This window comes from Pseudozyma hubeiensis (assembly GCF_000403515.1).
Source record: "Pseudozyma hubeiensis SY62 DNA, scaffold: PHS33, whole genome shotgun sequence".
Classification (NCBI taxonomy): domain Eukaryota; kingdom Fungi; phylum Basidiomycota; class Ustilaginomycetes; order Ustilaginales; family Ustilaginaceae; genus Pseudozyma; species Pseudozyma hubeiensis.
The window spans coordinates 220,906-241,932 of record NW_012133815.1 but is presented as its reverse complement, the minus strand read 5'-3'; the positions used below and the strand labels follow the sequence as shown (position 1 = coordinate 241,932).

The window sequence follows — 21,027 nt, the reverse complement described above, 5'->3', positions numbered from 1 at the left end:
CAGACCAACACCAAATTTCTCAGGCTGCAGGGACGCACGCGCCCTACACGGTTGATCCCTCCACTCAACGCGAGAGGCAGCAGTAGAGAGAGTGGCCGAGGCTGCAGTTGAACCCTGAATTGACTCACGACTGCGCATTCAACCTTCTTCCCTTCCATCCAGCTGCTCCCTCAGCACAGGCTCGTCGATGCCACCATGCCCAAGGCGTACTTTGTCAACAAGCGTGAGGCGGCGCGCGCCTTCAACTCGGACGATGACGATGACGACGATGACGAGCTCGAGCAGCTCGATCTCGATGCTACCTTCCAGAAGGACATGGTCCTCTTCTGCATCGACGCTGGTCCATCCATGCATCGCGTCGACCCCGCAACCAACACTTCGCCCCTCTACTCCGCCCTGAAGGCTGCGGCCTCACTCATGCAGAAGAAGCTCATCTCGTCGCCTCACGACCACGTCGGCGTGCTCATCTTCAACTGCGCCGACACGCTCTTCCGCTCCGCCAAGCCGGGAGAGTACTACAAGGGCAGCTACGAACTCCAGTCGCTGCGACAAGTCAACGTACCCGACACATACAACCTCAAAGCGCTGTTGCACGAAGCTGAGCACGATCCCAAGCACTTGCAGACGGTCCTGCCGCCTGCAGAGAAGCAGATGCGCATCGACTGGGCGCTTGCCAACGCTGGTGTGGCCATGGTAGCAGCTGCCAACGCGGGGAGCAAGAGAGTGTTCTGGATCACGGATAACGATGATCCGCATCCGATGAGCATCGATCGCAAAGCGACAAAGGCGAGGAGGGCGTGTCTCGACAAAATGAACGAATTCCGCAAGATCGGCGTTCGAATCGAACCGTTTTTCATCAACCCCAACAATGCCACCGCAGCATCGCAGTCTTCTTCGAGCCAGATGACGCGCGGATTCGAGATCAACAAGTTTTACGCCGACGTCTTTGCGCACTACGACGACGACCGTGATGAGGACGAGGACGAGGACGATGCCTACCCTCGACGACTGCCGCGAGGGTTCGGCAAGACAGCGGCCGAGCAGTTGAGGGGTCAGGAAATCAAGCGAACGCTGTGGGATTCAAGTGTACGATTTCAGGAGCTCGAAAACGACATCGCTACGCGCGAGACGCCCAAACGCGTCGTGTTCAACATCAGGTTCGAGCTCGCCGCCCTCGATCCAACACCAGAGTCGAACGGATCAGCAGCAGAGGAGGCGGAAGAGAGGCTGCCGCAGGCACGTACGCGCGGGCGCAAGTGGCAGATTGGCATCAAGGGGTACAGTCTCGTCTCGAGAACCACCAAAGGTAACCCCGTCAAAGTGATCGTAGATGACGACTGCGGCGAGCTCAAAGAGGTCGTGACGCACCAGCACTACATCGACGCCAACTCTGGAAAGCCACTGTCTAAGGAACAGGTCATCCCGGCTTTTCAATTCGGTCCATCATCGACCTTGCGAGGACAAGTCACGTTTACTCCTCAGGAACTGAAAAGCATCAAAACGTTCGGCATGTTGCCATGCCTCAAGCTGATCGGGTTTCGCGACAGGGATGACCTGCTTCGGTTTGAGTGGAACGTCAAGCACGCCTACTTTATCTACCCGTCAGATATTGAGTGGAAGGGCAGCCGGAAGACATTCACGGCTTTGCTCAACTCGATGCTCAGCAAGGGCAAGGTCGGATTGGGGCTGTTCATGCCGAGGCAGAATGTGGTGCCCGTCTTTGTGGCGATCGTTCCGCAGGAGGAGGAGGTGAGTGCGGATGGCCAGCAGATCGTCGCGCCTGGGATACACCTCATCACGTTGCCGTACGCAGACGATGTACGAGACGTACCTGCCAACCTCCTCCGCACCGAGGATGCCAAGGATGAGCAGGTCGATAAGGCAATCGCGTTCATCGAGCGCTATCAAAAGAAGCAACCGTTCAACCCGGATCACTATCCCAACCCGGCTCTCAACCACCACTACGCTGTCCTCATGGCCACCGCTTTTCAAGAACCCGTGCCCACCTCGCCAACCGACCTCACCGTCCCTCAGTACAGCACGATCAAGAAGCGTACAGCTCACCTCATCCAGGACTGGCACGAAGCGATCAACGAAGATCCCAGGCTGAGCATGAACGCCTCGATCAACAGCAACAAGCAGGCCAAGACGAGCACCAAGGTGAGGGAGACGACGTTCGAGGATGACAGCGAGATCCTGGATCTGTGGGAGAGGGGAAAGCTGAGCGCGTATACGGTGGCAGAATTGAAGTCGGTGTGCGACTTCTACAGGTTGGACAAGAAGGGGAAGAAGACGGAGCTCTTGGTGAGGATCGATGAGCATATCCGCAAGCAGAGGAAGGGGTGAGGGGTCGCGATTTATCTAAACCTAGTACGAAACGATATTGTATTTGCGTGTGTGAAAGGAGAGACCCCACTGGTGTGGTTTGTGCTAGAGCAACTGAGCAGGTGAGCAAGTACAGGACGGTGACTGTGGTAAAGCGCGGCCGAGGTTTTCCACGGTGATATTTGGTGGTGACGAGCGCGGTGCAGGGACCGAATGCTCGGATGCTGTGACAGATGCGCCAGAGCAAATGTGACAGCTGGCTGACAAGCACACGCGCGCAGAGAGGACGGCAGAGGTGTGTGGGGAAGGGCATGTGTGGCTCGCGTAATTTTTGTGAAGTCGGCAAGAACGCTTGCCGATTCCGGATGGAGCCTGTGTCCAACTTTTTCACGTTGAAGCTGCGCACATGCCATCGATCTTGGCATCTCTGCTGCCCATTCTTTTGTCTCTCACCATCATCTCGTCCTGCTCTCCTTCATTTTCAGCCACAAGAAACGTGTGTCGCAGTCAAAAGCACTTGATCAGCCACATAAGCCTGTACAACTGCAACAAATATGGGTAAAGAGGAAGACACATCTCGACCGGCGGTGGTGCTCCCACCGGCGGATCCATCCAAGGTCTTCCGTCCAGACATCTTCAAAGGCAAAGTCCTCTTCTGCACCGGCGGCGGTTCGGGCATCTGCTACGAGATGACCAAGACCATCATGTCATTCGGTGCCAACGCGTCCATCCTAGGACGCAAAGCGGATCGTCTCGCCCGAGCGTCCGAAGAACTCTCCTCTGCCACGGGTCAACAGTGTCTTCCCTGTCCAGCCGACGTTCGCGACCCGGAGCAGCTTCGGGAAGCCGCACGCAAGACGATCGAAAAGTTCGGACGCATTGACTTTGTCATCGCCGGATCCGCCGCAAACTGGCTCGCCAGCACAGAGCAGAACAACGAAAAGGGCTTCAAGACCGTCATCGACATCGACCTGATCGGATCGTACAACACGGTGAAATCTACTCTCGAAGAAGTGACGAAGAACAAGGGCAGCTACATCTTCATCAGTGCCACTCTGCACTACTTTGGTCTTCCGTACCAGGGACCTGCGAGTGCAGCGAAGGCAGGAGTGGACGCTCTCAGCCGCGTCCTGGCCGTGGAGATGGGTCCGTTGGGTGTAAGGAGCAATGTAATTGCCCCAGGACCTATTGGAGATACGGAGGGTATGGATAGGCTGGCTCCCAAGGGCGTGGGTGAGGCGATCGCCGAAGGCGTGCCGATGCAGAGGATGGGTAAGAAGAGCGACATCGCCGCAGCGGGCGTGTATCTGTTCAGTGAGGCGGCGAGCTTCGTCACAGGAACGCAGATGGTAGTGGACGGAGGAGCTTGGCATGTTCAGGGACCGATGCTGCCGTACCCGACGAGCAGTTTGGATCCCAAGAGCTTGAGCTCCATTGTTAGCGGATCTAGGCTGTAAGGATAGGATGAGGCTTGCTATTTAGTTGTGAATCGGTATGCTCAATTGACTCGCTCGTTATCATCGCGGTCGTGATCACTGTCTGTGTGAGAGGTTGAGCAGTACCGCAAGAGAGCTTTGAGAGACGAATCAGAAGCAGAACGTCTGGAAGAGTCTGCGAATACAGATCAAAGATGCAGCCGTCTCTGCACAGCATGCGCTTGATTCATCGTGCTTGCACGGCAGACGGGGAAAGACAAGTTACCGAGCCAGCTTTCCGGACGATGAGTGTTAGGTGGCCCGTTTCTCACAAGCTCAAAATCAGAAACTCCGCAAATAAAATCTCGAAAGCGGAAGAGATCTCACAGCCTAATGACGAAAATTAAAGAAAATTATAGTATTACACGTGACTCGGTCGGTTGTCCGTCTGGTAGCTCAGTCTCCGAAAATTGCTTTCGCCCCAGCCGTCAGCCTTTTGCGGTGAGGCGCATTCGCAACAGCCACACCTGACTGAGCCCGCACCCGAGAAAAATTCTCTCCGAATGTGAGGTCGTACAACTTGCGCCTCAGATCGTGAACTTCAGAGCCAGATAGTGGCTGAGCAACCGCAAAATTCACAGCTCGCTCAGCGACGCAACAGAAAAGTCGCAGCTTAGCCCACGAAGGCGCAACGACTCACCCAGAGCCGTTGTGGATTCGCACCTTTGCTTGACCTCCATCTTCTCACCATCAACACCCATAAGATCACCTTCAAGATGCCGTCCCAGAAGACTTTCCGTACCAAGGTCAAGCTCGCCAAGGCGCAGAAGCAGAACCGGTATGTATTCACAGCAACGACAATGCAGGAGAAAAAAGACAGCAGTAGTAGAGATGTGGTTCTCGACAAAAAGTGTCGATGAGGGATGGTAGTGAGAGATGTCGTGACGGTGGATCTCGATGACCGTGGATAACGATAGCGGTGGAAAGAGTGAGCGGCTCATGACGACGTCAAGCTGGTGTTGGGTTTGGCGGATGCATTTGCGAGGAAGGATATGGTAGTGCAGCATCGGACAATCAGCATATCAGAATCAAGACGTTGCAACCATCAGCATTCTCTGCATCAATCACCTCCGCCAACACGACTCATAAAATCCGCACGTAGAGCATCGATGCAGACAACGTCCTGCTCGCAGACATTTCAGCTATCAGCCAGGCATCCCATCATCCAACAAAGATGTCTCGCTTCAACACATCCGCGGACGACTTTGCGGAGACCTCACTTCGACACAGCACACATTGCGTCGCGGTCAGCATTCGCCTCTCGCGGCACCATATTCATCAGATGCCTAACGACATTCCGGCAGTCTGACAAGGTTGTGGCCAGAGACTGCTCGCACTCGTGCTTCTTGTCGTCTCCGCATCCTTCGCAGCCTGTCTCCAGCAAACCTCTACCCACCTTGTCGTTTTCGATAGCAGTCAAGTCAGCAGTGTGCAGCGAACAACAGCGGCATCGGAGCGGCCAATGCAGGAGCACGAATGTCCGCCATGACAGAACGATTTCTGTCGGCTCTCTCTGGACGCATTTTCCTGACGATCAGCGTACAGCGGCCGCCTGCCATGACCTGCAAGGCAACGCTTCGTTAGCTGCGTGCTTGTCGCCGTTGTCTTCTGCATCCTGGTGGTCGGATGCTGACGTCGTTAGCTGGCCGTCCGTTACACGTATGTTCCGCGCTGGTAGGCGTTCCGATCGTCCTTTGTTCGCCGCCGCACTGCGTAGATTGACCCAGCATCGCCTCGATCGCAAGTTTAGTTCGACCTCGCGGCGGCTCAGATACAGACAGCATCCAATGCCCAACTTTCGCTTTGCTTCCAATCTGTCGTCACTGCCAATGTCGTTCGAATCGCCAACAAAGCTTCGAGAACCCCCAGCAGAGTTCCTGGTTCCCCCAACCTGCCTTTCTTCAGTCACTACCGATCCATCCTGCCACCCTCGGACCTGTCAACCGCAATCTCTCCTTTCGACACTACTGCCAATTCTTCGCTACCACGGCTGCTTACTGCTGTCACTCTCACCTGCAAATTCGTCTCAAATCGTAACAACTCATACTGACTCGTTCCTCTCTCCTCGTCCCTCTTCAAATCCTGCAGACCCATTCCTAACTGGTTCCGCATGAAGGCCGACAACAAGATCCAGTACAACGCTAAGCGTCGTCACTGGCGCCGAACCAAGCTCAACATCTAAATCTCCCGCAGTCAGATGTTCCCCCTCGAGCTTTTTTCCGCATTTTTTTCCCACCTCATCGACAACTTTGCGCCCTTTCGAGAGAGAGGGCTTTGTACATCAACAAAACCTTGATCATCGTCCCAGCAAACCGAATTGCAGGGCGATGGTTTCAAGCACACACACACACACATACGTTCTGATGGTTCATACGTGGCTATCAAAAAAATCGAATCACTTTCTCAAAATCGCGTTGACGCGCAGACGCAGAGTGATGTGTGAGAGATTGAAGAGGGGTAGGGTTGACGTAGAGAGGATGGCGATGACGGCTTTGCGGGTTCTGAGACAGAGAGACGATGATGTGGGAGTGTGTTGCGTGTGAGGAGGTCCGATGGTGCGTGAGAGGGGGGGAGTGTTTGTGACGATCCAAGGTTCTTACCCCGTTGAGGTGTGGTGGCGGATGGGTGCACGGCTCAAACGCCAGGGGCATGGCAAGTGAAGTGCGTTCGTGGGCAGTGGCAGAAGGACCGCGGTCTGATACTGTGCGACGGCAAGCGACAGCTGTGTGGCGTGATGGTGTTTCGTGCTCGGTTCGAGGCATGAAGCACCAAACTCGCTCAATCGCAGACACAGCAGCGAACCAGCGATACAGACACAAAGTTAGGTCTGCTCCAGAACGTTTCAAGGTCAAGGTCACGGTTGAATTAAAGCGCCGAAAAGCATTGTCCATCGAATCATCTATAAGTTATATTAGAAAGCCATCCTAATCCCTCTGTAGCGCTCTTTTCCGCCGATTCTTCCTCCATCCATGAGTTCATCCCTCACCCGAGCTCGGGGTCATCTACCTGTCGGACAATAACCCATCCCACCTCTCCAGCACCCAAGCGTCGGTTCCACCTCTCTTGGTCCTCTCCCTCGCAGCGATCCTTACGTCACCCCTGTAGAAGCCTCTCTTGATGGCCTTGGCGTCGTCGTGCGGGGCGCTGAAACCGTGGGCTCTGTAGAGCGAGAGAGCGTGGATGTTGGAAGGATGCACCTCGAGATGCGTTCGGACCAAAAAGGTGCCTTTCGCCGGCGTAGCGTCACGCAGGGAGACGAGGCTTGGACCGGGTTGAAGGTTTTGCAGGAAGGATTCGTTGGCAGGAGTTGCGAGCGGCGATTCGTCCGTGAATGTGGGAGTGATCGGTTGAACCACGGGCAGTGGACCGGTTCTGCCGCGGGAACGTGATTTCAACGCCATGAATCTGGCTTTCACCATGCACTCCGCATGCAGGCTAGAGAGCAGCTTTGCTCCCAACCCTTGTCCTCTCTCCTCCGGCGCTGTAGCAAGCGTCAACAGATGCACCTCTACGATGCTACTCGCCTCCTCTTTCACAGAAGAGAAGAGCGAATCCTCACTTGCAGCACTAACAACACTCAGTTGCGCAGAAACCACTCCCAGGATCGTCTCCGTCTCCACCTCCCGAGATCGTGCAGGTGGAATCGACAGGACCCGTTTGACGACATCCGTCGGCTCGGTAGGCCCGGGAAGATCGTCGAGTGTGAACTTGTGGGTGGGCAGACCACGTTCGGCGAAAATGTCGGAGAACACTGAGGTGGCAGGGGTGTTGTTGATCCTACCGTGAGCGTCGCGCGGACTGATCATGCGGGTGTGAGGTGCGATGGGTGCGAGCGTCGAGTGCGAGAGTTGTTCAGCAGCTTGTTCCGTGGCAGTGGAGAAGACGGAAGACGTGGCTTGCGGGGACGAAGAGAGGCTGCTGCCGGCTTCACCTGACGAGGAATTGCCGTCGTCGCCGTCTTGCTCCGTTGCAGCGGCGGTTGCGAGATGCAACGACTTCAAGCCTTCGATCGGTGTACCAACGGCAGGTGAGGCGACGCCGGACGATCCGCCGGCGGCCGCGACACCAGGTGTGATGGGAGCATCAAGCTTACGAGTGCCAGACAGATCTGGTAGCGGCGTAGCCGGCTCAGGGATAGGTTTGGCAACAGCGACGAGACAGACGTGTCGATCGTCGACCAAAAGACGCAGCAGGAACGAGGCCGTTGAAGCGTACGTCTCACCGTGATCGGGCGACTGTTACCGAGCAGAATCAAGAGAGTAAGAGGGTAGAACGATCAGCAATCTGCTTCCTGCTGCTGCTTGACCGAGGATAAGATTCCCGATTCACAAGTCAGGAAAGCGTGATATGATCGATTGTTGATAAGGGGTCTCCGTAGGGCACATCGTCAAGACCAATGAGCACGTCAAGACTGAAGCACCGGAACTATCTAGATCACAATTGCCCGCGTCAACATGACGACAGGATAGGCACGCGGCAATCTCGCGCCCAGGCCCGGGTCTGGAAGCCTACTCGCCTCGTCGCGTCTGGTGCGGGGACATGAATGTGGGGAAGGCATCTTCTGACATGGACCGAGCAGGAACGCCGGTGCTAGGCACAGACTTGCGTAGCGGAGAAAGAATGCGATGATGCTGAGGATGGCGACCGGCAATCTGTCCAAGAGATTGCCGAAGCCTTGTTTTTTTCCTCTTTCCCGGTTTTGCGGGGAATCTGACCGATCCATCAGGTTTAGGACCTGATCATCACACGTCGAGCTCCAACCTTTCCGCCGAAGAGATTGCCGGACTACGAAAGTTGACCGATCCCGCAAGCGTATCGCCAAAGCAGAGAGCGACCTCGGACGTAAGTCCCGTTGGAAGCTGAAGCGCAGCAGAAAAAATACGCGGCGACTTGGGGAAAACAAGTCGAAAAACGTGGACCTGCTCAACTGCGCAGTGAGAAAAGATCTGATGCTGATAAGACGCGTGGCTGGACGCCGTCTGAAAAAAAAGTTCCTGCCGAGATTCCAACGAGGATGCAGCGAGGGCCCAGCCCAGATCAATGTGCAAAGGCTGAGTCCAACGTATGCGCTGTCACTGGTTTGCAGAGGGCCAACCTGGTGATTGACGAGCACAACCCATGCAGCAGATTTCTGCAGAGAGAGCAGAGACAGGACCAGACAAAGTTGACCGCTGTTGCCTTCCTGTTCGGCGTTTGACTTTCGCTTTTCCCACTGATTCGACCTCGACACCGTCCATTTCTTGCTGCCCAGAAGCGTGTAGTCGCCGACAATGCAGCAGAGCTAGGTGCTGGTCGAGAGCCAAATTCGCTGCCTTTGCCCATCGAAACGACTGAGCTTGAGCAACATGCAACCCAAAGTGTGAGAGAGAGAGAGAAAAAAAGTTGACAAAGGGGGACAGATGGGCACCTTCTCCTTCGGCTTCGGCTTTAGCGAGGTGTGTCATGTCATGCAGGGCCGAAAGCGAATGCTAGTCAACCCTTGCCTTTTATTTCCCGCCTATGCATCGACAACGCAAAGCGAGGAGCGTGCGCTTCGGCAAGATTAACCTTGTCGATGGGCAACCCACTTCCATGCTGGGCGCATCTGCCAAGCGAAAAACGCCGGTGATGCCGTGCTGAACAGCACGAAGGCTTGTCCCTCCCAGCCATTGTCTCGACACCTCGCCCGCCGTTTGCTGCAACATCATGGCTGCACAACGGCGCTGCTCGGAGATCTTCCCTGCCGGCAGATCTTCCCACCGATAAGGACTTTTTTGCGCTTGCCCCTTTTGGCCCCCTTTCATTTCTTCTCTTGATGACACTTCTGATGCGAAAAGAGTTTTCATAATTTGCTGTGCTTTTCATGCATGAAGGAAAGCGTTTGCGAGAAAGATGCATGGCCACGTCTGTGCTAATGGAATCATGATGCCGGAAGACTGATGCCAGGGGGCAGCTGGCTTGGCTGCTCAGGTCAATGCGCTGACATAGCCGCCGAACAGCGGTCGGCGTGCAGGCAGCACAGGCGAACAGCAGCACGACGACGGCAAGGCTGTGGAATCGCAGCAATTGTACGCCGTGATCGCAAGTGCGTCTGCCGTGGTGCTGTCGCGCCTCTGTGGGTGAGCCAATGTCACGGCACGAGGGCTGCCCTGAATGGTTGTCGTTTCGACTGGTGAAGAATATGCGCAGGATGATAGCGCGAGCGCCGCCAGGTGATTACTTACTCTGTCTGAATCGCCGTGAAAGGAGTGAAGGTCGCGAACTTGTTCCAGATCGCCGCGTCGAAGCGTGCGCACTTCGATACGTGCGTCCAAGGCCGCAGCTCTGGCGGCCGGGTCGATCGTCTTGGCGCTCGTCGGTGCCAGTGGTTGCGAGACAGCAGGCATCGAAACCTGGTCGGGATCGAGCACCTTGACGTCGTCCGAGCGGGCCGAGTAGGAGGCGGCCGGGTCGAATTGAAGCCCAAAGTCGAGATCATGCGGTGTTTCGCCTTCGACGAGGCTGACCGACGAAGCGTTCGAGACAGGACGGTGCGGCATGGCGGACGCAACATCGGCAGACGCACTGGCATGCTGGAATGGGTATAGTTGCCTGACCACCTCCGATGCGTGCGGAGCCAGGGAAGCCTCGTCGTCGTCTGTGAGCATGTCTTCGTCGTAGGGCACGTAGTTGGGCGTGCGTTCCTCGATCTCGAGGTTGCGTCGGACGCCTTCGAGGCGCGACGCAAGGTAGGCAGCGTCGGGGGCATGACTCATGAGCCTTTCATCCCGCAGCGCTTCCAGCTCTTGCTCGACTGCGTGAACCGTCTTGCCCTTCCAGCGGCGACCGCCGAACGACAGTCCATCGGTATCATCGTCGCTGCTGCTGTCGGCTGGGTCGGCTGCGCCGCCCCGGATGGTAGCCGTGTCTGATTGCATGGCGTACGCTGAACGGTTCTGATCGCCGACGCCTCGGTATGTGGAAAGCTGTGCCGACGGCCTGTTCTTGCCGTAAGCTGGCATGGGTGCGAACGAGGCGCGAACGTCGAATTCGGGGTCGTCCGAGCTGGCGCGCGACGAGTGATGGCTCGAGGAGCTTCCGGCTTCATCTTCGGACAGACCGGGGGAGCCTACTTGGAAAGTTGCGCGGCGCTTCTTGCGCTGCGGCAGCTTGACTTGCTGGCCGAGGTAGCCAAAGCCGTGTGTGGAAGCGACCGGCTTTTCGGAGCCTGCGCTTTCAGAGGAGCTGTGTGCTTGTGCTAGTGGCGCTGGACGGGTAGCGTCTGTGGTGGTCGTCGCAGGAGCAGGACGAGGTGGATCGACCTCGGGAGCCATGGCGAGCCAACCTGTAAAACGAGGCCGGGAAGGCCCCGCCATTTGCTCCTGAAACGTCGATCCTGCGTCGAACGACATGGCTGGCGGGTAGCTGAGGAGTGGGTGCGTGTCTGTGAACGTTTTGTAAGAGGCGATCCCGGGGCTATGAGAGGCCGTGTTGGTCACAAGCACTGGTGGTTGACGTAAATCAACGAGATGATGCTCACAACAAACCCATGTCGGAAGGTGCTATGGCGCTAGGTTTGAAGCGTATGGCAAGACGCGGATTGAGGATCGTATCAGGTCCGGGTGTGACTAGGCCAAAGACTGAACGCGAAGAAGCTTTGGATTGGCAAGAGCAAAGTGCTGCGAGGCTGTCAAGGGAGGATGCGATGCTGAATCGATCGATTGTGTTTGATTTATTGTAGCTGGTTGTCGTCCGATTGGGTTGCGGCTGTCGACAGAGGCAGATCGCAGGCTTGTCTTGGGGAACGTCTGAATCCTGTCGCGCACAATGCTTCGAGATGGAGATGTTGCGATGCTAGTGAGGTGTCGAGATGATGGCTAACAAGGGATCTGTGTTGAAGGAGGGATGATGATGGCTGCGCAAGGGGTGCGGAGGAGGTTCGAGAGGGGTGCAGCAACCAGGACCGGATGCTCCAAAGACGGACCGCTATCGGTGCAATCGAAAAGCGGAGTCGCGACCGAAATGCAAGTGTTGAAAGCTTGCAGCGTGTCAGCATCAGCCTAGATCTCAGCTGTGGAGCCTGTTTGTTTGTTTTTTGGCTGCTGGCGCGGCACAGGACCGGTCGGCAATTTTCGCAATCATGGATGGGCCGGCCCTTGATTGACACTCGGCAATTGGACTTTTTTTTCCGCCGCCTACGCCGCTCCCCATGCGTCCAAAAACGTGCGGATGTGCGTGATTTCACAACCAACAAAGAGAGATTTGCGGCAGCGAGCCACACACACTCGTCCTATTCAAGCTCGGGCGTAGCGATTGTGACTATCAGTCTACTGCACATCCGTGACCCTCCACTGTACTGTACAGTTGCACAATGTACTGTACATTAAGCTCAAAACGACACTCGCCCATGGCTGCGTGAATGCGATGCATTGATAGGGACCAGTTTTTCGGGTAGAGATCCGACACTTGACTGATCCTGTGATAGCCAACGCTGCCTTTAGCCGAGTGCAATTGTGCAGACGAGCGGACATGCCGGTCCAGTTCAGCTCCCGTCGAGCCCGGCCTGCGCAGCGCAGAGTGACAACCTCGCTTGATCGTTCTTTCAGCAGCTTTCCACTCGAGCTCGCTATCTGTCCCGCACAGTCTAACACACGACGACAACGAAACAAAAACAAAAAGAACTGCAGCACCTAGGATTCCCGCGTGGTCCCCCACCGCAGTACTGACTAGGCGGTAAGTTGCTTAACTTCGCAGATCGGACGGGATGCGGTGTTTTCAACTTCCTGTGGCCGCAGATGCTCACTAAAGGAACAGTACAATATATATACAGCAAACCTATCATCCATGATGAGGATACAGGCAATAGCGCGAGTGATCCTCACACCAGTGCAATCCGTGACACACCGCCGTTACATGCCGAGCCATGTCTTGACCCCGTGACGATCGATTCAGTAACTAGAAGTACAGCGGAGTGCAGTCATTCAGACATGTGGAATGTTTTGGGTTCCAAAAGAGATGGTGCAAACTTCCAAGATCGAACAGCGCGGTCGATCACAAGACATGACCGCCAAAGCTCTTGCTCACAGGCTGAGAACCACCGGCATCTATGGTGCTCTGACCCCATTTCGAAGAGTCTGATCCAGGCTGTGATCCCATCCCATCGTCGCCACCACCCGACCGGGACGACGCATCTGTCGAACTCGACTGGCTCTCGCTGTTGCATCCACCGGTATCGCTCTTGTGGTGGCGATTGAGCGCATCCAGACGCGCAAACGTCTTGCCACACTGCTCGCAAGTGTGCGGTTTGATGTTGAGATGCAGATTCTGGTGGCGTTTGCAGTCGTGCGAGCGTGCAAAGCTCTTGTCGCATCCTGGCCAGTCGCACTTGTACGGTCGTTCGTCGGCGTGCGATCGCAGGTGGCCTCGGAGGTTGTACTGCCGCGTGAACGTGGATCCACAGCCAGGGATGGGGCACGCAAACAACGCTTCCGATTTGCGGCGCGATGCCGATGCCACCTGCGTCGCCTGGCTAGTCACGACGGGCACTGGCGGCGCTAGTTGCGAGCTCGTCCCTGAAGCTACACTCGAAGCGGATGGCGAAGCTGCCGCGTTGCTGCTGTCCATGTTCAAGCCCGGCATGGGCCCAAAGCCATCGGTCGGGTACTGGACGAGGTTGCCAGCGGCATCGTAAACGAAGCCACCTGCCATCTGTGGGAGCGGTGAAGCCGATCCAGCGCTGCTGCTGGATGCATTCGAGCCGAACGAGTAGTGACGGTCGTGGCCGGTGCGATACGGGTGTACCCTCGCTGATCCTGAGATGCTGTGATGGTGGCTGCCGGCCGCCGAGCTAGTCGAAGACACGGAGCGTCCCGTTTGCGGAGGAGCCAGTCCTCCGTTGGGAGCTGTTATCTGCGAAAGGAAGTCCTCGTCGGCGCCTTGGTACATGCGACTACGCGAAAGGTCTTCGGAACGCGCCAACCTCCGATGCCCGGCAGGCGAGCTTTGGCGCGCGCTGTTGGACCGTCGCAGCTTGGTTGTGCCTGTGCCATCGTTGGCAGAAGCATCTTGAGATCCACTTCCAGGGAAGCGCCACTGTGCGTTGAATCCGTTGGGTCCCGCCTGGGGAAGTTGCGAAGAGTAGTCAAAGCCCTGCATGGTATTGCCCTGGCCGTTGAGCTGGAACATGGGTGGCATCGCTTGCTGTTGCTGTACGTGCTGTTGCTGCTGCTGCTGCTGTTGCTGCTGCTGGATGCTGGCAAGCAATGCACCATTGTCTGCAAATGCCTGCATCATGTCGAATTGCAGCTGCTCATTGTTGAGGAGCGAGGGATCCAAGGTACCTGGCTGCGGCAGGTCGATTGGTAGACCTGGGTTGCTGAGCATGGCGGGATCCGCCTTGAAGGTGGACCAGTCGAATTCCAAGCCATTGGGCTCTGGCTTGGCTGCGGCTTGGCTGGTCGCTGCGAATGACCAGTCGAACGCGGTACCAGCGCCGCCCTCTGCATTGTCGGGAACGACAGGTGAGCGCGGTCCGATGTCCGAGTTGGCGCGCTTGCGGAACGAGGCAAGCGTCGGAGATTCGGTCTTGCCCGTGGACTGGAAGCCCATGTCGACATCGAGCCGCAAGAACTGGCGGATCTTGTCGTAAGAATCTTGACGCTTGGCCTGACTCGACCACTGCCCGGGAGCGTGGACAGAAGGCGTGCGTTGCGGTTGACCGGCGAGCGCCGACATCATCTGCGTTGGTTCCGTAGAATAGCCGTCCGGGACGATGCGCCCGGTGGCAGAATGGGGACGAAACAGTCCTTGTCCGAAAGACGGTTGCGACAGCGTGGAGCCCACTTGCGCTCCGACGGTGGTACTGGAGGCATCTGTGTAGCTGGTCGGTTCGGTTGACAAGCTGTTGGAAGGATCGGAAGGTAGCCAGTTGGCAGAGGAAGCGGACTGGCTCGAGCCGTCGTTCACGTCGGCCGATATCGTCTGAGCTCGTTCGAGCAGCTGCTCGAGGACACTTTGAAACCCGCCACCGTGTCCATGCGGGCCTTCCGCTCTAGGAGTAGATGGTGAAGGCGCCATGACACTGATGCTAGGCATGTTGGCGTCACTGCTGGAAGCAAGTGTCGCGGCGATTGGGGTATAGTCCATCGAAGTATCTGAGACGGAAACGGTAGGGATGCCTAATGAGAGCTGCGGAGCTTTCGAGGGAGCTTGATGACCTGGTATTTGGCTCGGTACGGAAGAGTAGGCCGAAGGAGTCAAGCCGTCTGTGGACGGACCGGCGCCGGAATGTGAAAAGGCTGGAGAGCCGCCGTAGTCGGAAGCATCGTCGAAGGTGGGCGGATAGCGTTGATCTTCCTCGAGAGTGATCTGGCCAATCTGCCCGAGCGTCTGTGCGAGGGCGGGATCCGAGGACATGCCCTGGGTATAATGTGACGGGCTCGGTGCATCTGAGCTATGTGAGCCGATGCGGTGGTGAGATGCACTGCCGAGATGCGGGCTGGACTGCGGACTGGGATTGAGCGTGAAGTCGCGGAAGGTATTTGGTGCGCCGGACTGCGTGGCTGGTGCCGGAGAGACCGAGGGTGACGAATGAGAAAAGCTTGGTTGTGGGTTGAAGGATGGAGTTGCGCTCAACAAGTTGCTATGCGACGGAGCGCTGTAGCCGTCGGCCGAGGATGGATCGTAAAAGGCTCCATGTTGTTCGTTGTTCGGTTGCGCTTGAGCACCAGGGACGGCGTGGGCGTGACTTGGAGCACCAAGGCCGGTATCCTGCATGTCGACGCCAGTCTCGGGAACTGCGTCGTGACAACGAGCGCCTGCGACAAACGAATGGCGGCGTGCTGCTGTGGAGTGTTCGTGCTTCGAATCGTTGCGTGCCAAGAGGTCGAAAGGATTGAGCTCGGTGGAGAGGACCTTTTCGATGCGCTCGAGGTAGTGCAGGCGACGAGAAGCAGGATCCGACTTGCCAAGGCGTTCGAAGGGGTGCGCTCGATCAGCGAGGGTCTCGGTCGGAGAAACGAGAGCGTTGGACTTGCTGAGCTCGAGCGATGGGTCGGATGTATCGAGGTCGAAGTCGAAGAGCGTCGACGTGTCGGAGCCAGGTGTGAGTGGACTAGGCTGTTGCTCACGATGGAGAAAGAAGTAGGAGGTCTGGGCAGATGAAGACATGGAGGTCAGCTTGAAATTCTTGTCCGGGCCGCTCTCTTGAGGCGGCGAGCAACAAGAAGGAGGAGAGAGGAACTATGAAGTCGGGCGAAAGGTGAGATGGTGGTGACGGGTGACGGTGAGGGTGAAGACTTGCGTGTGGAGAGGAAGCCTGCAGGTAGGATATCGAACGACGGCTGCTGTGAAAGTCGATGTGTCGTAGAAGGTGCAGCACCGTCGAATTACGGGAGGCGGACGATGGAAGACGAGAAAGTCACAATGCGAGACTCGGATCGCTGGAGGTGGGGCAAGCGATGGATGAGGCTATGCTGGAGACGAAGAGAGGTTGGTATGTGAGGTGCTGAGTGTAGGCCGGCCGCGGGTCGATGCAAGGGTGCACGTTGTCGACGGATGCGTGCGTGACCGGAGGAGGGGTGGTCGCCGAACAGTCTACGATAAAGCGACCAACGCTAGCGTGGGAGCAGGGCGATGCTCGGCGTACTGCTGATGCGATTTGCTTGCAGCTGCTCGAGTCGGGACAGAAAGTATGGGCGGGGCGGGCGAATTGGGTGGGAGCGAGGAGCGGGCAAGGCGAGAAAGGTGACAACTTACAGTGGGACAGAGTCAGTGCAGCTGTGTGATAGCGTCCGAGGAGCGCCCCGAAAGAGAGGATCGACGGCGACGGCAATCTAGGCCGATGCAGAGTCGGATCGAGGGAGGGAATGCTTGTTGCGTGCAGAAGCGATGAGGGGAAGGATGTCAAAATGCAATGTGGCTGTGTAGGACCATGTGGCTCGCTGAGACCGAAAGCGACGCAGCTCGGATCGACAGTGCTGCAGAACCTAGCTCGTGGTGCTACAGTTGGGGTGAAAGTCTGATTCGCTGTTGATGATGCCTTGAAATGCTTGAGCCACCTTGTCGTGTTTGAAGAAGCTCAATGAGGACGATGGACGTTGTTTTGCAAGGTGCGAGTGTGCGGGTGAGTGAGTGTCAGTGTGTGTGTGCCTGGATAGAAGCAAACAATCACTCTCTCTCTCGCTGAAAAAGGCGCCGACACTCCACACACAAAAAGCCAAATAATTCCACAGCGACGCGGCTATCCTCGATTTCCATTCGGAATTGGCCTTGCTCTGATCTGCCTTGGCTCCTCTGCGACCTCCGACGACAGGCGAGACAGCAGTCGTGCAGCTCAAGTGACGCCAATCGCCTCGGACCTGCAGCACCCGACGACCCTCGCTCGACAATTGACCCTTGGACATGTACGCCCACGCTCGTCTTGAGATCACCCGCGCCTGTTCCGCTTGATGCTCTTGTCGGAAGAGAGTCGGTTCGGTCTCTCTTTCACATAACCAATCTTAGGCGTAGAGGCGATGAAGAGCGCCAACAACCTACACACGCCAACAGTGTTCGCTTCGATTCTGGCACCGATGTTCTGAATTCGATGGCAGGATTTTTCCGCTGCCGTACACTCTGTGGCGTAGCCTAGCCTCCGTGCGATGAGGGTGAGATTGAGCAGAATGACCAGTAACCAGGTACTGTGCTAGATCGCCGCAAATCAAGCCGCCGGTCAAAAGGCAGGCGGACTTCGTCATCTTACCCTTCGCCGATTCTACCGTAGTCAGGATGAAATCAGAGCAGGCAAATGAAATTCTGTCGCAAGTGTCCATCATCGTCATCGAAAAGGCAAACCGGAAATAGGGCACCGAAAAAGACCCAGACACGACCAGCAAGATTTTTAAGGCGCACATAAGTTCTCTCCTCGCAAGTGTCGTCGACGAGACGGACAGCACTGCCACAGACAGAGGATCGAGATCCACGGCTAAATAAGGGGCCGTTCCATGCAGCACCCTGCATCTTTGGCTTCTGTCTTCGCCTGTTATCTCGTCGAGACCAGCCCTCATCAAACTCGGAAAGCACCACGAGAGCGAAACGCCAAGCCCCGCGGTGTGCCGATTGCAGTGCAAAGGAACCTTGCCCGAACTGCCGCGGCATCCGCTGTCACCACATGGCGAAACGCTCCATCGTCGGTCTATCATTGCCCGATCTCAGCTTGTAGAGCGTCATCGAGGTACGTATGTCTACGAGTACGATGTAACAGATAAACCTGCGTCTCGACTTGCCCACGTTGACATTCGTTGCTGCTGACTACCTTTTTTGGGTACTGATACCGAAATCGTAGAAGCGCGAAGGATGCAACCCTATCGACTTCGAGACCGACCGGAGAAGCTAGCTCGACGAGAGCCATTAGTATTGTCCGTGTCTATCCGTCGATAGCAACAGCCGCGGTGCCGTTCAGTTGCGGACTTTCAGCGTTGTGGTATGTGTGAGCCTGTGACACCATGCACGCAAGCTGTGTCCACGCATGGGTGTCTGCTACGACTTGGTCGCTACTCGCCATGGTCACGTCCCCCACATCAGCAGCCTGGCCCCTTTGCTCTCAGCTTTCATTGTATCAACAGCAGACTGCAAAGAGCGCCCGTGCCTCAACCTTGTGTTCGGGTTCTGGATATCTTCTCTTTCGCACATTGTGTTGGCTGTCCCGCCGTGCACATATTGAGAGAACAAGGAACGGACCCTTTCTTGCTCAACACCGACGCGCAGATAAGTCAAGGTCGTTGAGCTTCGTGGTCTTATGCAACGATCGCGACAATCAGCCAGCGTCCTTGTATCTGATGCAATGCTTGCCGTCCTGCGTGAGATGCCGTCGATCCCGTCCAGTAATCGAGCGAGGATCTCAGGACGAAGGACAACAAAGGGCCACACGAGTAAAGTTGGTGTGGCCGCCATGTGCAGCCGCGATGCGCATTGACTTATCGAATCTTGACAAGGCGTGTCCTGAGCGTCCCGACAAGCGTCAAACGCACTGCGTCAGGAAAACGGTGAGAGAGCGCCATTGCCTCCCCTCACCTACGACGATCAGTCAGGTTGACCTGTCAAAGATTGAGACTTTTGAATCCCGTAGCCTGACGCAAAAGTCAAATCAAGTCGTCTGTCAAGTGACCATACTCCATGGACGCCCCTCTCTGAGAACTGAGCAACCCATTTCAAGTCAAAACCGATTTGGTTCTGAATTTCTTTCCACTTTCGAGAATGTTGCGCATTCGCCAGAGCAACACACCAGCCTGCCCGTTTCGCCCCAAGAATCTACTCGCGACGTAAAGAGCGTCAACTTGGGTCGCGCTTTCTGCACTGCTCCTCTACCTGGCAGCAAGACAACAGTGACGGCTCAGCCCCAAAGCTCGCAATCATCAACCTCACAAAAATCCACCACACTCGACGACGCCTCAGCCATCCTTTTAGGCAGCACTGCTGCGTTGACGGCTGAGATTTTTGAGCTTTTTGGACTCTTGTCACTTCGGCGCCTCCGGCCAACCAGAGCCTTATTCGTCGACACCATCCATTCCTCGCGTCTCGCTCCCTCTCTTCCTTACCTCCCTCCACCCGTCGTCCACACCGCTTTTCCGCTGCCACATCGCAGAGAAAGCTAGCTTCCATCGCCCTTCAGCAACCTCTGTCTGCTACTAAAGGCGTCGTCGTCTACAGCTTCGACCTCAACCAGGCACCTGCACCAGCAGCGGCGCGCTTTCACCTTCCGACTTTCACCCTTTTCCTCCACTCTCGGCTCGTCACTTTTCGCACACGCTCATCATGTCGGGTGCCCAGGAGATCGGCAGGAGCAAGAACTCCGACGCCGTTGCGCCTACACCTCAGAACACCCCCCTCAGCAACGCCCCTCTCACCCGCGAGGCTCTTTCGCGACCTACTGTCGGCACCATCGGCGAGGAGGATGAGAACGTCGACGTCGCTTCTGCTCTGCAGAGCAACCCTGCCCTCGCCGCCATGGTCCAGGACAAGCTCTCCAGCCTTGTCGGCCGATCATCCGGCTACGTCGAGTCGCTCCCCACCCACGTCCGCCGCCGTGTAGAGGGTCTCAAGGGTGTCCAGGTCGAGCACCACAAGATCGAGGCCGACTTCCAAAAGGAGATCCTCGAGCTCGAGAAGAAGTACGCTCAGCGATACAAGCCCCTCTACGAACGACGTGCCGCCATCATCCAGGGCAAGCAGGAGCCCACCGCCGACGAGGTCAAGGCTGGTGAGGCCGTCGACGCCGATGAGGACGACGAGGAGGAGGAGGCCGAGTCGCTCGCCGACGTCAAGGCGCCCGCTGAGGGTCCCAACGGCATCCCCGAGTTCTGGCTCACCGCGCTCAAGAACCACATTGCTCTTTCCGAGCTCATCACCGAGCGCGACGAGGAGGCCCTCCGTGCACTCGTCGACGTTCGCATGAGCTACCTCGTCGACCAGGCCGGCTTCAAGCTCGAGTTTGAGTTTGACAGCGCCAAGAACGACTACTTCACCAACCAGGTGCTCACCAAGTCCTACTACTACCAGGACGAGGTCGGCTTCTCTGGCGACCTGGTCTACGACCACGCCGAGGGCTGCAAGATCGACTGGAAGGAGGACAAGGACCTCACCCACAAGATCGAGACCAAGAAGCAGCGCAACAAGAACACCAACCAGACGCGAACCGTCAAGCGCTCCGTACCCGTCGAGTCCTTCTTCAACTTTTTCAATCCACCCAAGCCGCCCAAGAACGGCGAGGTTGAGGACGAGGATGCCGACCTGGACGAGCTGGACGAACGTCTCGAGCTCGACTACCAGATCGGCGAGGACTTGAAGGACAGGATCATCCCCCACGCCGTCGACTTTTTCACCGGCAAGGCGTTGCAGTACGAAGACATTGACGAGCTCGACGATGCCGACTTTGACGACGAGGACGACGATGAAGATGACGACGAGGACGATGACCAGCCGCGTCGATCGTCGCAGCTCGGCGCCTCGGTCGGTTCCCAGATGGCCGGTTCGCAAGACCCTCAGGAGTGCAAGCAGCAGTAAGCGCAGACCTCAAAGTGGTCCACTGCGTCATGCTTGCCTCCACCGTTTGAACTACGTCTCAATTTCCTCTTGACATGTGCTCTAGCGTTCAAATTTCATCACTTTGGTCCGGTTGGTTCTTTGAAAGAAACAAATAAGATGCGGGTTCTCAGATCCTCATTCGTCTTGCAATTGTGCGTGGTTGTGAGGGAACCGAATGAAGGACATTTCTCATGGTCAAGTCAGGCAC

At 56.6% G+C, this 21,027-nt stretch overlaps 6 protein-coding genes and 1 non-coding gene across 7 annotated transcripts; 4 read left to right on the top strand and 3 right to left on the bottom strand.

The window, feature by feature from the left end:
• Positions 1 to 195: 195 nt before the first annotated feature.
• Positions 196 to 2,346, top strand: PHSY_003345 (potential Ku DNA binding protein subunit; the record flags this gene model as incomplete). The annotated part of the gene is made up of 1 exon (XM_012333966.1): positions 196 to 2,346. One exon carries the CDS (start codon positions 196 to 198, stop codon positions 2,344 to 2,346), a length of 2,151 nt encoding a protein of 716 aa, XP_012189356.1.
• A 533-nt stretch (positions 2,347 to 2,879) lies between these two features.
• Positions 2,880 to 3,782, top strand: PHSY_003344 (hypothetical protein; the record flags this gene model as incomplete). The annotated part of the gene is made up of 1 exon (XM_012333965.1): positions 2,880 to 3,782. One exon carries the CDS (start codon positions 2,880 to 2,882, stop codon positions 3,780 to 3,782), a length of 903 nt encoding a protein of 300 aa, XP_012189355.1.
• Positions 3,783 to 6,802: 3,020 nt separating this feature from the next.
• PHSY_003343 (hypothetical protein) lies at positions 6,803 to 11,170 on the bottom strand (the record flags this gene model as incomplete). The annotated part of the gene is made up of 2 exons (XM_012333964.1): positions 6,803 to 8,035; positions 10,004 to 11,170. The coding sequence occupies 2 exons, from the start codon at positions 11,168 to 11,170 to the stop codon at positions 6,803 to 6,805; spliced, it is 2,400 nt and encodes a 799-aa protein (XP_012189354.1).
• A 1,266-nt stretch (positions 11,171 to 12,436) lies between these two features.
• Positions 12,437 to 12,551, bottom strand: PHSY_007532. The gene has a single exon (XR_001099831.1). It is a non-coding gene; the product is annotated as a 5S ribosomal RNA (ribosomal RNA).
• A 258-nt stretch (positions 12,552 to 12,809) lies between these two features.
• On the bottom strand, positions 12,810 to 15,926 carry PHSY_003342 (potential zinc finger protein; the record flags this gene model as incomplete). Its single annotated transcript, XM_012333963.1, has 1 exon — positions 12,810 to 15,926. One exon carries the CDS (start codon positions 15,924 to 15,926, stop codon positions 12,810 to 12,812), a length of 3,117 nt encoding a protein of 1,038 aa, XP_012189353.1.
• A 96-nt stretch (positions 15,927 to 16,022) lies between these two features.
• PHSY_003341 (hypothetical protein) lies at positions 16,023 to 17,600 on the top strand (the record flags this gene model as incomplete). Its single annotated transcript, XM_012333962.1, has 2 exons — positions 16,023 to 16,204; positions 17,447 to 17,600. 2 exons carry the CDS (start codon positions 16,023 to 16,025, stop codon positions 17,598 to 17,600), a joined length of 336 nt encoding a protein of 111 aa, XP_012189352.1.
• A 1,100-nt stretch (positions 17,601 to 18,700) lies between these two features.
• Positions 18,701 to 20,798, top strand: PHSY_003340 (hypothetical protein; the record flags this gene model as incomplete). Its single annotated transcript, XM_012333961.1, has 2 exons — positions 18,701 to 18,781; positions 19,446 to 20,798. The coding sequence occupies 2 exons, from the start codon at positions 18,701 to 18,703 to the stop codon at positions 20,796 to 20,798; spliced, it is 1,434 nt and encodes a 477-aa protein (XP_012189351.1).
• Positions 20,799 to 21,027: the final 229 nt, after the last annotated feature.